This window comes from Poecilia reticulata, chromosome 19, assembly GCF_904066995.2.
Source record: "Poecilia reticulata chromosome 19, P_reticulata-male-v2, whole genome shotgun sequence".
In the NCBI taxonomy this organism is placed as follows: domain Eukaryota; kingdom Metazoa; phylum Chordata; class Actinopteri; order Cyprinodontiformes; family Poeciliidae; genus Poecilia; species Poecilia reticulata.
Window position 1 is genome coordinate 23,697,849 of NC_088848.1, and position 15,545 is coordinate 23,713,393.

The window sequence follows — 15,545 nt, forward strand, 5'->3', positions numbered from 1 at the left end:
TTTATATGAGGCATGAAGCTTGAATTCAGATTTTAAACAACATAGGCTATTGTCCAGCTTACTCTTAATACAACATACATTTCAGGTCAGTTTGCTTCCTCTAAAGTCAGCAGATCTCTGGATTTGAATTGTGAGACATTTTTGACCATTTGCTGATCTGTTAGATGAGATTTAAGTCAGAACTCTGGGCAGCTCTGCAAACCTTCATATTCTAGTAATAGAAAACATGCTACTATTATACTGGTAATATGAAAAGTTTAAGCTTATCAGGTGACTGGGGTAAAAAGGGAAAGAGTAACCGGAAGTATATTTATTAAGCTAGTATTCTTTGAATTCTCCGTTTTAATTTTCCCCTTGACATTTAACTAACTAATTAAATTCCTTAATGGTAAGGAATGCTGGAAATAGTTTTTAGTCACGTTTTATAAACATAAACGAGATATCGTATAATTATAATTATATTTTAAATAATAATAATAATAATAATAATAATAATAATAATAATAATAATAATAATAATAATAATAATAATAATGATATTATTATTATTATTATTATTATTATTATTACTACTACTACTACTACTATTATTATTATTGCTGAATTTAGAGCTGCTTCGCTTGTCTTATTTTTTAGGCGACAACCGGAAGCCAACCCTGGCTCTGCTCACATTAACGGCAGTAGGAAGTGGTCAGGATGTGTTTGTGTCGCTGTTCCAGAAATGAAAATCATTGAATCAGCGTTGGACAGGGAGCTAAGCGTCTCCGCCGGACGCCGCGCTGTGTCACGAATTCTGTGCCGTGGCGTGGCTCGGTAGTCCACTGCCTGCTCCTCTGGTTTCACCCGAACCAGCCTTCACTCGAAGGTATTTGACATTTACATCAGAATTGTGTGATTGCGAAATGACAGCGGGATACGCGAAGTGCTACATTGATGGCTTTCAGGCGTTACGTTAGGCGTTCGACCCAGCTCTACCTTTTGAACTTTCGAGATGTCAGGAGCTAACGTCATGGAGTCCACCAAAGCGCTCGGTAAACTGGAACTGAGCCCTGGCTTGGGTGCTATTGGGGACAGCAAGTCCATGAATAAGTCCGGCCAGCAGCTTCTGGGACCACAGGACCACGCTCACCTGAACGGCTGTGTCCCACTTTCTCATCAGGTGGCAGGTCACAAGTATGGAGTAAAGAAAGTTGGTAAGTAAAGGCCTGTATATTAATAAACTACATCTGTACGTGGCTAATGATTTACTAGTGGGGGTAGTAAGAGTAATAGAAAACCAGCAGCAGTCACACGTTTGTAGAGCAACGTTTGCGGATGAATGATTAATTTAAAAGGGTGTGGATCACTCCAGACATTTTCATGGAAAAAGATGTAGTGCAGGGGTGTGACCAAGTTTCAGGTCCAAAGCAAACACAGGCAAGTCCCAAGTTAAGTTCAGGCCTTAAACTTTAATTATAATCACAGTAATAATGAATGAATTCTCAAACTTATACATTGAAAAGATGTGTTTGTTGGCCCCAACAACCACAAGGGAACTTCAGAAATATGGCACATAGATTTTTCATAGATTTTTTCTTGTTGTAGAACAAAATGGAATTAACATTCATTCATTTATCCAATTCATTCATTTAAAATACCTTACAGTGTTAAATTTAGCTCTCATTTACAAGGCCAACCTGGGCAAGTGGCCTGAGAGATGCAGCATGCATGTTACTTCAGCATGCATGTTGCTGCAGCTTGCATGTTGCTGCAGCTTGCATGTTGCTGCAGCTTGCATGTTGCTGCAGCTTGCATGTTGATGCAGCTTGCATGTTGCTGCAGCTTGCATGTTGCTGCAGCTTGCATGTTGATGCAGCTTGCATGTTGCTGCAGCTTGCATGTTGCTGCAGCTTGCATGTTGCTGCAGCTTGCATGTTGCTGCAGCTTGCATGTTGCTGCAGCTTGCATGTTGCTGCAGCTTGCATGTTGCTGCAGCTTGCATGTTGCAAAAACATATGGAGAAACTCTGCTAAAAGGCCAGAGGTGTTCAATGGACTAGCGGCTCCGGAATGGCTCCATTATTATGCTCTGTGTAAGATATCAAGGAATGTCAACTTAAAAGACTCAAATCCAAGCGAAATCAAGACACTTCTGATTTTTAGCAAGTCAAGACTTGACTTGTCCTGAACCTGGAGTCCACACTGAGGGCTGTGCAATGTAGCTGAAACCTAAGGTATCCAATGTTTTTCATACCAAGTCTGATTTCTGATTTGAATTTTTTCTCTCACCTTCAACTCTTAAAAAGACCGTACAATGTCAGTGTCAATTTTAATTATATAGCGAAAACTGGTTTAAAACTGCACCAAAGTGATATTCTAAAACGACGAATAGAAAATATTTTCAAGAACTTGCTTTTATGTCAGTCATCCCTACTGATTTTCAACTAGCAGTAAAACCGACTCGCAAAACAAGATGGTGGACTCTGGGGGCCTGACTGACTTGATTCTTTACTATGGAAGACCAAAGAGTGCATTGGTGGAAAAAAAAAAATCAGATTTTCCAAATGTTAATGCTTTGTAAACAGCAAATTTGATTAATTGATAAAATCGATTTGTTGTTCAGCCCCAGTCGTAGTGTGATGAAAAATTGACTGGACGGGGAGAACTGGGGAAAACCTGTGTCGACGTGAAACGACAGAAATGTGAAGTTCACTCGTCTTTGATGACTTTCCTTTAAAACATTAATATATAAATAACAGAACCAGAACTTTCTACCAGCTCATGCAGCTGTGGTACTGAAGCTAAAAATAAAGGCCTTGCTAAACTATGTTAAATATTGTTCTAAACAATAGTACAATATTCCTCTGTTTCAGTGAGACGACTAACGTGTAAAGGTTTAAATATAGATCTTTAAAAGAAGAATAAAATCTGTTTGAGTTTGAGACCTAGATTCCGACCTCACCACTTCATTTACCAAGTGGGAATGATGGTGAAGTTGACATTCCCAGTCAGAATTCCAACTTCAGTGGCATTCTCATTGTACTTCCTACTTGGGACTAGTTCAGCAGAGCTAAACAAAATTTTTAGTGCAAAGAAAACTATCCATCCATTATGTTCCACTCATCCGAGGTCAGGTCGCGGGGGCAGCAGCCTAAGCAGGGAGGCCCACACTCCCCTCTCCACGGCCACTTTGGCCTGCTTCTCTGGGGGAATCCCAAGGCAAGAGAAACTCAGGCTACTTTCACACAGCAGGCAAAAGCAACCCAAACCCAATATTTTTATTTATTTTTGTCCAAATGGGACTCATCCCACTATATTGCTGGAGTCTGAACGGCCCAATTCCAATCTTCTCAACTCCCCTCCCCAAAATCCAATTTGTGTCATTTCCGTAAGTGGTACTAAATCAAGTGTCAAAGTTTTCAAAGTCTCTGGTTGGTTAAGTCATATTTTATCCAACTTTTTCACTCATTGATATGAGATCATTATTCTACACCAGAAGAAGCCAGATGTGGTAAATAACTGAAACTCTGCTCAGCGGTGACAATCATGTCTGCTCCCATTGACCAACAACTTTCTGTTCCGCCCACAGGCGGCGGCGGTATCCATTATTACTGTTGAACGGCTGCTGTGTGACGTCTACGTCCTTCTGCACATGCGGGTCTCATAAATCATTCACACAGAAATCTCATTGCGAACCATTAAAAAAAAAAAAAAAAAACAGATTTCAGCCAAAAATTAGAATTGAGCATTAAACATGTTTTATGAATGTAGCCATTCAGGGAAAAATGTTTTTCCAGTCTCACTGTGTAAAGAGTTGCTTCCTCATTTTTGGTGACAAATACATCAAAGAATGAGGCTCAGGCCATCCTCAACTGGTGTCAAAAATAATCATATTTAAGTAAACAGCTGAGGTAAGTAGCTAAGTATTGCACAGGGTGCGCCACGATAAGATCCAGGCTAAAAGCTACAGCTGGTACAAGCTACAGTGTCCAACTGTTGTAAAATAAGATAACATTTTTTATGCCTATAAACTTTTATAGACTGTCAATAATTAATCGGTTCCCTGCCAAATATTATCCAAGATGATAACATTTCCCACTACAAGCAAAGAGAAGTGCACTTCTATGAAAGGTCTATAAAGCTAGTGCAAAACTCTTAACATTTTTTCTACTGCTTCTGTACATTATCTGCTTTTAAAATAGCTGAATATAAAAATCTTTATAGTGATGACTTTCGCTATAAAGAAAGACGGGACCTTTTCACATGGTTATGAGTTATGGATGAGCCCCTTCTCCAGGCCTCCTTCCTGTTCCTTTAGTGATCTTAAAGTGGGGCAGAGAGTAAAAGCCACAGTTCACAACAAGCTACAGTGTGTTTCCACATTGCGTGTGACAGAGAGACTGGGTGCTCAAGATTAAGAGCTAATAATGCTAATAACTGCTTTATCATTGACTTACCAGGACAACACACAGGTTTCTCTCATGTTTCCCAGTGACAGAAACATTCTCATGCCTCGACATAATCAAAGAACAGATCAGAAAAGTAATTCAAGAAACCTTTGTTATATTTGAGAGTCCTGAAAATCATCTCCACACAACACTGAGAGTGAGCCAGTTCAAGCATACTGGTACATCTCAAAATATTCAAATATTGCATAAAATTTCATCATATCTTGCCAGTGATCTCAGAAAGTGAAACAGTCATTTTAAAGATATTCATTACACTCAGAGTAAAAACATTTTAAGCTTTTATTTATTTATTTAATTTTAATGATTATAGTTGCAATAAAAACCCAAAGTTAAATGTCAGAAAATTAGAATACCACATTAGACCAAACAAAATGGATGTTTTAATGATAGGCTTCTGAAAAGTATCTACAATTCCATGCTCTCACTCCTCTGAATTCCATTCTTTTTAATGTCCAGTTTGCTTTCTCCCAGACTTTCTCCAGGGAAATATAGTCTGGTCAGTTAAATGCCATTACACACGCCATGACTGAAGTAGAGATGAGATTGCAAATCACCTCAAGCCCACAATATCTATGGTGAACTCTAAAGGTCAGAACATAAGGGTGTGGGGATGGTTTTTTTCTTTTTTTTCCTCTCAAAAATGCTCAAAACATTGGATTTTAATGACTGATAGCTCCCACCTGCAGGGGGCAGTGTTTATACGGTTAGAACAAAAAGTCACATTTTCATTTAAATGTTGCTTAATTCTTTGCAGATATTTGCACCAAATCTGTTATTTAGACTGCTAAAAAAAGTAGTGAAAACCTGGAGAGGTTGGTAAAGAGTACTGTTAGACTGTATGTAAATGAAAGATGGATGAATGGTAATGCTAAGAGTCATCAGATTAATGAAGGTGGATATTTTATCATGACAATAAATCTAAACAAAAAGCAAAAGAAACTGGGATTTTCATAAGAAGCAGCGTAGCAGTGCTTGAATAGCCTTATTAAGCTCCTGGATTTGAATGCAATTGAAGATCCATGGAAAAAACCTGAAGACTTGAGCGTGTAGTAGAATCCTTCACAACCTCCAAGATGTGAATAATAGTTTCTCCATACACGAAACATCTTAAATTCATCTTACCTTTTTGCCAGCATGTTCAATTCTTTTCCTGTCAGTCACTTGATCTGGAGGAGAAACATTGTGTTCAATAGTTGATCTGCCATCTTTGTGTTCTTCATGTTCCTGTCTGAGGTTATCCTTTACACCTGGAAGCTCAACTCTGCAAACAGCCTCGGGACAATAATGGATCAAAACAATGAATAAAGCAGACACTGAATTTTTTTGATGGTCATTAGCATAATTCTTTTTTGCATAAATCAGCATAAACATTGCATTCATAAACATAACTGAATATTCATACTGTCTGTGTGCTGCAGGTATTTTACAACACCCGGATGGAACGGTCTTGAAGCAAGTTCAGCCTCCACCCAGAGGACCACGAGAAATGCAGTTTTATAGCATGGTAAATAAAATTCTCACACTTTTTTTTCCAGACAAATATTTCAGTTAGTTTTTTTTTTTTGGGTGGGGGGTTAGAAAAAAGAGATTTTTGACTGGATTTTTGGAGTTCTCAGCCGAGTGCTTCAGTAGAGGCAATTTGGACATTTTCCCCGTTTCTTGGAGACTTTTCACCTCTAACTCAAAAGACGCCTTTAGTTCGAAACATGGTTGGAAGTAAGGTTTTTATAGATTTAGTGAGAACCGTCACAGTAAGAGAACGACTGGGTGACGGAGATCCTCACTTAATCTCGGCGTCTGAGTCCAGCCAGCTGCTCCTATCTGGAATCTTCTCCTATTCATTGTGATCCATATCTTAAGATCCTAGGAACCTAGTTCCAGCTCCTGTTCCTAAGGACTCACTCATACAAACCTTGGTGAAACCGCTTTAGTCACACTCCAGTCCGTTTAATTTAAAAGAAAAATTGTCTCGCCGCTAAAATCTGACGTCACTCCGTTGTTCACATTTTGTGACGGAAGTTTGCTGAGCGTCTTTTTCAGAGGCTTCTGTGTTCTTTCTTTCAATGGTTCTTGGTGCAGCGCCCCCACAGGCGAGGAGGGGAACAGGATTTTCAAATGGTTTGGATTGTCTAACACAGCGAAGTGTGAAAGAGAATCGCAGCAGCTGGAAATGGAACAAATATTGTAGTTTTGGTCCCCAGTAGAACAGAGTCTACCAGACTCTGTTCTACTGGTAGACTTGAGTCTACCAGTACTTACTTGAATATTTATTGGAGACCCCAAAAAAATCTTGACATTAAAACTGCTGATAGTTCTGTTCTTAATCTGTCACAATGGGATGTTCTGTTTGTAAACCCTCAAACATTTCCATGAGTCAAAGCTGTTTCTGCTTCGGGTCTGACATTACAGCATGAGTTTCATAGTGTGTGTGTGTATCTGTATGTGTATCATAGGTGTTTGCAGAGGACTGCTCCGATCCTTGTCTGCTGGACCTCCAGAAACACCTTCCCAAATATTATGGCACCTGGTCCTCTCCTGACAGCCCAAACGGTGAGAAACAAACTATAGTTTCATCTCCTTTTCACAACTTCACAATTCATGCTAAAAGGCTTAAATCAGTGGTCCCCAACCTTTTTATTACCGCGGACCGGTCAAGACTTGGAAATTTTGCTGCTGTTGGGGGTCTGTTGGTAACCGTTTGCATGTTGGTGTTCCCGCTAAAGCCTGAATATGCCCAATTTGGTTGTCTCTAACCTTTTATCGCAGCCTGAGGGGTTTTCCCTGACTGGGAACGAGAATACAACCTGCCGAATGTGACAGGTAGCCAATCAGAAAGCGCTGTGACGTCAGAACGGAGGGGAATCCCAAACAGCTGACATATCGCGCAACTGAGAGTCCGGTGGTTATTGGAGATGATTTGTGGAAATGTTTATTATTATATGAGAAGGTCATTATTGTATATGTTTATTAGTTTATTCAGTTAAAAATGTTAACTATGAAAAAACATAGTCACCTCGGAATTATAGTGCAGCAAATAGAGCGGCTGCTCCCGTCGTCTTTCATCCACCGCCTTTTCTTTTTGTTACGTCTTTTATTTCTTAAAATGACTCCACAAACTATCACTATTGCTTCTTCATAGTCATCCATGTTTGGTTATTCTAAATTCCCGTATGCTATGTTGGGGGTTTTAATGGATTATCCTCTGGAATCGGGATGTTCGTGACTGGAATCGGTTGGAGACACGAACTGATTGAACCTGTTGTTCTTCTATCAGCTCTGTGGTCACAGAGGTTTGGAGAATCTGCTGACAATTCATAAATCTTGCCGTCTAAACCAGACTTAAGACTCACAAGCTCTACTCGTCTCCTCTCGACCACTGCCTAAACCAGACTTAAGACTCACAAGCTCTACTCATCTCCTCTCGACCACTGCCTAAACCCTCTCTGACTCTGGTCGCTATGGTAACGTTTACATATCCCTTCAAAATAAGATACAGATGCGCCACAAAACTGACATTTTACTTTCGTGAAAATTTTAACTCACGATAATAACTAACGGGAGCCCTGAGCTGGTTTCTCTGCAACGAGACGGTCCGATCTGGAAGTGATGAGAGACAATAACACCTGAAGTGTTGCTTTTATCCACAGCTTGTTGGTCTCTACGTGGCCAAGCAGCTTGAAGCTTTTTTGCCTCATTAGCAGCCGGTTGCCACATGTTACGCAGAGCGGCTTGTAATGTGGGACTCACCTATCGGTCTGGGATAAATCCATTCTCCTGTCTCTTCTCTGGGCCTTTTCCCCTTTGCAAGGAAACTTTCCAAAGACATCTGTTCTGTTTCTTACTACTTTTGCTGCTTTTGGGCTCAATTTTGGCACGCAAGTAACTGAGAGAATCCGGTTAAAGGATTTTCAAAATAAAAGATCCTCCAGACTCAAATAATACATAAAACGGAAATTTTTCACTATTTCTTGCGCTGCCCTGTACCAATTGGACCGGGGGTTGGTGACCACTGGCCTAAATGACTAAAGGAAACTCATTTCTATACGATGACTCTTTGTGATGTCATTGACGCAGAGCTCTACCTGAAGCTGGAGGATGTGACGAGTGGCTTCAACAAGCCGTGCATCATGGATGTGAAGCTGGGCCGCAGAAGCTACGATCCGCTCGCTTCACAGGAGAAACGGGAGCAGCAGATCAGAAAATACCCTCTGATGGAGGAGATCGGATTCCTGATCCTGGGCATGAGGGTCAGCTCTTTATGTTGGCTTAATAACTGACTGAGTATAAATAATATTTAGAATGATATTTTTTCATGTTTTGCCATGTGGAGTTGATCTGCAGACCACAATACATTATGTTTATTTTTATGTTGAAACTTTTTAAGCATTACTGTTTAAACTTTACCTTTAATAACATAAAGTTACCTAATTTTTAAAGTGCAATCAGTAATACTTTTATAACAAATTTATATCAGTAATGATTTCTTGGTTAATGTCAAGTTGTCATAACAAAGACATTTTAAATAATGTCAACTTTATATTAAAAGTGTCATAATTTACCGAATGACGCTTTATGACAACAGTCATAAATATTCATGAAGGTGTTCATGACAGGTGTCATGTTTATGAAAATGTCATGACAGTCTTATTCACCCCCTTCAATTAAATTGTTACCAAGTGTTGCAAATGATCCAGATCTGAGGCGAGTCCAGAGGTACAGTTAGTGGTTTGAATATTACTGACCTGATCCAGACTGCAGCTGATCATGTAGCATGTTACATACTTCAGGAGGAGCTCCACAGTCTGGACATTCGGCCCAAAAGCTTCTCCGCTGCATCCACCTCTTCACAGTGATGCCACATTTTACTGATGTTGAGGTTTACCTGCTGTAGCTGTGTCAGCTGTGTGCAGCGCCACGTTACCAGATGCTTCAGCTGCCTTGTCATTTACAGAGCTAAATGTATCAACGACTTTGTGCTGCAGTTCATTTAGCCTCCTGTAAAAACAGCCTCCCAGTCAGCGTAGCCTCTTCAGATCTAAAGCAGGAAAAAAATCTATACTTAATTTTTTCTTTATTTTGCTTGGTCCAGCTGCAGTAAATAACTTTTATAAACAATATTTTTTTTTCCATTTTTGTTAAAATATGTCTTGATGTCAGAAACTGTCAGAAATAATCAAGATGTTTCTCTGCTATTAGCACATTGACCAGCACGTACACTAGCTTACGACTAGCTTACACTAGCTTATGACTTACAGCGCCAAGATTCTCCTCCTGTCTTTGATTGGTTGTTTCTGACAGAGTGGCGTATTTCTGCAGATGAACCATAGAAACTCAGGGAGAAGTCAGAGGAGCTTGATTTTTTTTTGTCTTATGTTCCACTATCACAATGTGACATAAAAAAACAAACATTGTTTATAAAGTTATATACTGCAACTTTAAGATTAAATTCTAGTTGTGCTTTTATAAGGTGGTGTTGAAGTAAAGCCTGTTGGCCTGCTAGGCTGATGATATGTTTGTAGAAAGAAGGCCACCATGTTGATGACTCCTTGCTGTTTTTCAGGTCTATGATGTTCGCAGTGAAACGTTCAACTCCTACAACCAGCACTATGGAAGGGCCCTGGCTCAGGACACGGTTAAAGACGGTGCGTTTGTCCATCTTATCTTATTCTCACACTTCTATATTTGCCTAACTATTTTCATGAATAGCAATTCAAACAGGCAACAACTTTAATTTTGACAATTGAGATAAAGACAGCCAATAAACTGTCCCTGTGTGTCCGGTGTTCCCCTGCAGGCTTAGCTGCATTCTTCGAGAACGGCGTGTGTTTGAGGAGGGACGCCGTCCGGGCCAGCATCTGCAGGGTCCAGCACATTCTCAACTGGTTTCACTCCCAGCACCAGCTGGCCTTCTATGCCAGTTCCCTTCTTTTCGTCTACGAGGGTCTTCCCTCCTCTTTCACCTCATCCTCCTTGTCATCTCTGCTCATTGGTCCGTCAGTCGGCGACACCGTGGTGAAAACCACCCATTCGGTGCTGGTTGGTGATGGCGGTCAGAGCCAGGAAGAGAAAGCTGGTCAGCAGGAAGCTGGACAGGAAAACAAGCTAGCCGAGTACAACAACAACACCGAGGTGGGCGTTTTGTGGGTTCACACCAATCACAGGAAGGACGGGGACAAGCCCTGTGTCCGGGGTCACCTCCACCTCAGCAGGGTGGACGATGTAGTTGCCGAGGTAACGAAAGAATCCGATCACTCTCCTGTGCCGTACGAAGAAGACAACACGTGTCAGAGGAGGGCCGACTCGAAGCTGTCACCAAACGGGAACAGAAACCAGGATGGAGACAGAGGCAGGACAGAGGAGGACGAGGACGGGCTGGAGGGACAGAGGGGGACAGTCGGACACGGCGGGACAGGAGACGCAGCCGTGGAGGTCAGAATGATCGACTTTGCTCATGTTTTCCCAAGCGATAGCCTGGACCACGGCTACATCTATGGCCTGAAGCACCTGCTGACGGTGCTGGAGCAGATCCTGTGTGACGCCGCTCAGAGCGCGCTCAGTCCGCCTACCTCCTGAAGTCCACACACAACCACTGTGTCTTCTGCTCAGCTAACGCAAAACTGGAACGGACTGAAGTCTGACGGATGAGCCACCGTTGATTCTTCTTATCCTGATGGCTTTAGCTGCGTTTCTGTTCGTGACTGCGTCCCGTATTTTATCACAGGTTTTATTGTCGTGAACATGTATTAGCGCCTCAGCTGTTGGTTGTTTTGGAAAAGTTCTGGATAAATAATATTTTAAGTTATAAAAACAAAATGCAGCCTGTATTTCCCACAACTTGTGGGTCGTATTTCTGGAATTTTAATTCCACAAAACGTACAACCTGGAAATTCCAGGAGTTCATCCCGCATCTATCCTACATGTTTCTACGTCGTACCCTGATTCCAGCTGATTATGGTCCAGCCCCCCCCCAAGCTTCCCTCCACGCAACACCCTGTAAGTTGTGGGATGCCCAGGCTGCATTACGACCTGCTACCTTCATACCTTGATCACTGGAAAGTCTTTTATTAGCATGCTTCAAATGAGCAACATGTTCCTGTTTTTCTCATCTCTTTATAAGATACAGGATATGTGTTCTATAATATCACTTTACATTATGCAACTGTATAAGTGCTATTTTGACTAGCTATAGTGAATTAGTGACGTTTTCAGACTGTCTGGCTCTGTGTCAGGCACATAATCAACTCCTAATGCAACTCCCAGTCTGATCACCTGACTAATTATTAGAGGTGTGCCGATCGATCGGCCACCGATCATAATCGGCCGATTTCCGTGAAAAAGTGTATGATCGGTGATCGCCGATCATCTTCTCTTGTTGCCGATCACACAAACCGATCACCTGCATCTCATTTCGCATCCTGCCTGTGCAGCTGGTCTCTTCTTTCCTTCACTCTGCGCAAACGCGCAGCAACAAATCCTAAATGATGTGGAACTATAACGCACTAAGTGAATGGGGAAGTTTGCGTGTTGCGGCGGAAAATTGAAGCATGTGGGGTGAAGCAGGTCAAAATGCATCAACACGACGAAGCTAATACGACATAAAAACAATGGCATACTTGACGAAGTTTGGCTACATCGAGGCTCAATGCAGTAAAAAAGACATATGGAGGATCATATAGCAGGTAAAGCAGTGCACAGCTACAAACACTCACCCGGATTAGCATGATGGTCAGAAAGCTAAACAAATAACCCGCAAAATTATTTAAGTCTTCGAGCTGCGATGTAAGACGCTGGTTCTGCTCTCACTGTTGAATCGCTGCTACGCGCTACAGGTAGTAATATTTCACAGACAGAGCCGCTTCAGCTCCACCTGGTAGTGACTCTCACACCAAACCTCTGCTTAAAGCTGCAGCATCTAACTTAAAAAACTAAATTTTACATATGTATTAAAACTTTCGCTGTCCTAACATGAGACAGATAATCTCTAAAAAAAATAATCGATCTCCTCCCTGCTCTGCATAATTACTCCGCTCAGTCAGAAACGGCCACTCAGAACTAGCAGTAATCAGCTAGCCGCCATGCTATCAGGAAGTTTTCATTCAGTAACTCAGGATTGATTGTTTATTGTAATGGAACCTGTTTTTGCCTTTGAATGTTAAGTTTTATACTTGGATTTCTTTGGCAACATTGAGAGGTTTTATTTTGGCTCTTTGCATTATTTAGCCTCTTCAGAGCCTTCATATGTTTTCAGTCTGTTAAAGATAATATTATTGATAGCAGTACAATTTGCACAATGCCTGTTTTGTTTAGTTTTCTTCTTGGAAAAAGTTATTAAAAACAAGTTTTTGTCTAAATTAAGGTGAATTCACGGTTCCTTTTTCCACATAATGTAACCGGTAGTGTTTATGATACCCCCCCCCCCCCAATAATTATGTGATTGGTATCGGTGATCGGTATTGGTGATCGTCCCTCATGGGTGATCGGTATCGGCATCGGCAGGAAAAAACCTGATCGCCACATCTCTACTAATTATTCATTCATTCATTCATTCATTCCAGAGGAATTCAAAACAAATCTCTATCAGGAATGGAGTTATGCTGCTACTGATCTGATCCACATCTTTAGGAATAAAAACAGATTTGTCTTTCTTTTATCAGATCTGTTTGAGTTTAAATCGCTTACAGTTGAGAACTGGGCTAACTTTATATTTGTTTACAGGAGAAAGCAGGACTGAAAAAAGTTAAATCAGGGGTTTGATCAGCTGTCTATGAATAAACTGCAACTCGTTTCTAAAAACCTTAAAGGAGTCAGTGGTGGAAAAGACTTGGAAAATGATGATTATGTTGGAATCAGATGTTAATTTAGTGCTTTTCTTTAAACCACTGACAACTAACTCAGGTATCCTCCCTATCTCTTTAGTGTGTGTGTGTGTGTGTGTGTGTGTGTGTGTGTGTGTGTGTGTGTGTGTGTGTGTGTGTGTGTGTGTGTGTGTGTGTGTGTGTGTAAATCAATGCTATATGCTGTATAATTGGTGGTCTTTCTACTTGATGTTGGTTGATTTTTATTTTTGTAATCTCATGGCTAACCGGATCTCATTGCTGTTGAGCTTGTTTTAAACTTTTATATTTGATTTTCATTTTTACCTCTTCACAGGAAGCTTGATGCATTTACATTTTACTGTTTCTGTAATCAGCAGCCAGATTTTCCTGTTGGAATCATCTCTCCTCCTCGCTGGTCTAATTTTTCTCTCCACCTCCAAACGATGTGAGGAACAGGAAGTTCTCTGACGTTCCACCGCTTGTTTCTGTTTTAGAGTTGCAATATTTCAAAAAGCCTTTAAATTAAATTCACCAATTGATTTCCATGGAGGTTCATCTTGAAACAAACACAGCCATCAGCTGGAGATTATTCCACTCCGTGGAATTAATGGTTATTCCCAAAAGTTGGATTTGGAATTCAAATCCTCTTTCTGTTGGTTGTTGTAAAGGAACTTTTTATACTGTCTGCTTCCACATTGATCATTTAGACTTTCGGGCGGTATAAGGACGAAATGGGAGAAGCTGCTCTAACCTGAATGAAGCTGGTGAACAGTCTGAATGCGTTTAAATGAGTTTTCTGCAGTAATGTGCTACTTTTTATGAATGAAAACGCTGACTGCCCCTTGGTTTTTAGCTAATCTAACTATTTTACCAAAGTTGGAATGATGGAATGGCTCATCTCCCACTTTGTATACATGTGACAGTTGTACTACTGTCAGGCCAAGTCTAACAAAAATGGCTGAATGAATTTAAAAACCAAAGTTGTTGCTCTTGTGAACAAATGCATATGTAAAGCCCATCCTATTGTTGAAGGATAAATAATTGTTCACAAGTTTGACCAATCTATGTTTTTTTTATTTTATTTTGTAATTTCTAAAGTTCTTGAAGTCATTCTTTAGTGTTGGAGGCTTTTAGCTCATGGTCTGCTAAAACAAGATTCTGAAGCATTTTATGATCTTCATTTTCTATAGCATTTTCATATCAAACAGCTTTAATCTAAAGTTTAGTTGTATATCAAGAAATAATTCAAGTCTCTTAAAGACGCATGTCAAAGCAGGAGTTGGTAAAGTAAAAAAAAAAACCTGAGTTGATAGGAGGTGGAGTTCTTGCTGTAAAAACCTCAGTTCAATCTACAGAAAAGAAACCTATTCTCCCATTCCTTTTGGAATCAAATATTTCTATTTACCAGCTCTGCTCCTGACATTTGAATAAACGGATTTGATCCGCTGTAGAACACCAACTGCAGCTTCCTGCAGGTTGTCACATGTTGCCATCGAGTTCATGTCGATTTCTGTTTGGAGTTTTCATCCATGTTTGAGATGCTGCCAGTGTCTGTAATGTAACATGTCCCATGTTTTCTCAGATTATTGATGGCATCCGTTTACTGTGCCATGGCATATTTAATACTGTTGGGTTTTCTGTGCCCTCCTGTCTCATAGATTTGTACAGTCAGATGTTTTGCAGCCATTTCTATGCTCTCTGGAAACGGCGACTTTAGGGAAAGAAAGCAACTGTCAGAAATTCCTGCAGCAGCTGAACTTTGTTTTCAGGTAATCACGCGTACAACTGATGTTAGTTGGGCACAAAATAACAGTGAATGGATGGTGAAATAATAAAAAAAATGTCTTTGCATTTTCTTTATTTTGAATAATACGTTCAACAGATTTTTCTCTCAGATGAATTAAACCGTATATATTTCGCATCAAGGGGACAAAAAGTTTTGATGTGATTAATCCTGGTCATGTTTTCTACAACACTAGGCAACATTTTAACAGGGTGAAACCTTTTGAGAGCCACTGTACGTTTAGTTTTTGTACTACTGTTAAAACGCTGGAGATGCTTTTTAATGCTACGGTAAATCTCAGTGCTTCAGTTCTGTACAAAGCCATATCATTTTAACCCGTGACAATGAATTAATGTAATACTAAACTTCAATAATTGTTTTAATCTTTAAGAAAAACACTGAGATGTTATGTTTTCCCTAATATGGCTATTTTTAATAAACCTTGTCTTTTGTAAAAAAAAAAAAAAAAAAAAATCTGTAAAATTTTCTTTTAGGATGT

General features: G+C 40.2%; 1 protein-coding gene across 1 annotated transcript; it reads left to right on the plus strand.

Moving 5' to 3' along the window:
* Positions 1-642: 642 nt before the first annotated feature.
* ipmkb (inositol polyphosphate multikinase b) lies at positions 643-15,133 on the plus strand. The gene is made up of 6 exons (XM_008438179.3): positions 643-1,193; positions 5,866-5,951; positions 6,901-6,997; positions 8,522-8,694; positions 10,008-10,089; positions 10,242-15,133. Exons 1-6 carry the CDS (start codon positions 992-994, stop codon positions 11,018-11,020), a joined length of 1,419 nt encoding a protein of 472 aa, XP_008436401.1. The 5' UTR covers positions 643-991; the 3' UTR covers positions 11,021-15,133.
* The last annotated feature ends 412 nt before the right edge of the window (positions 15,134-15,545 follow it).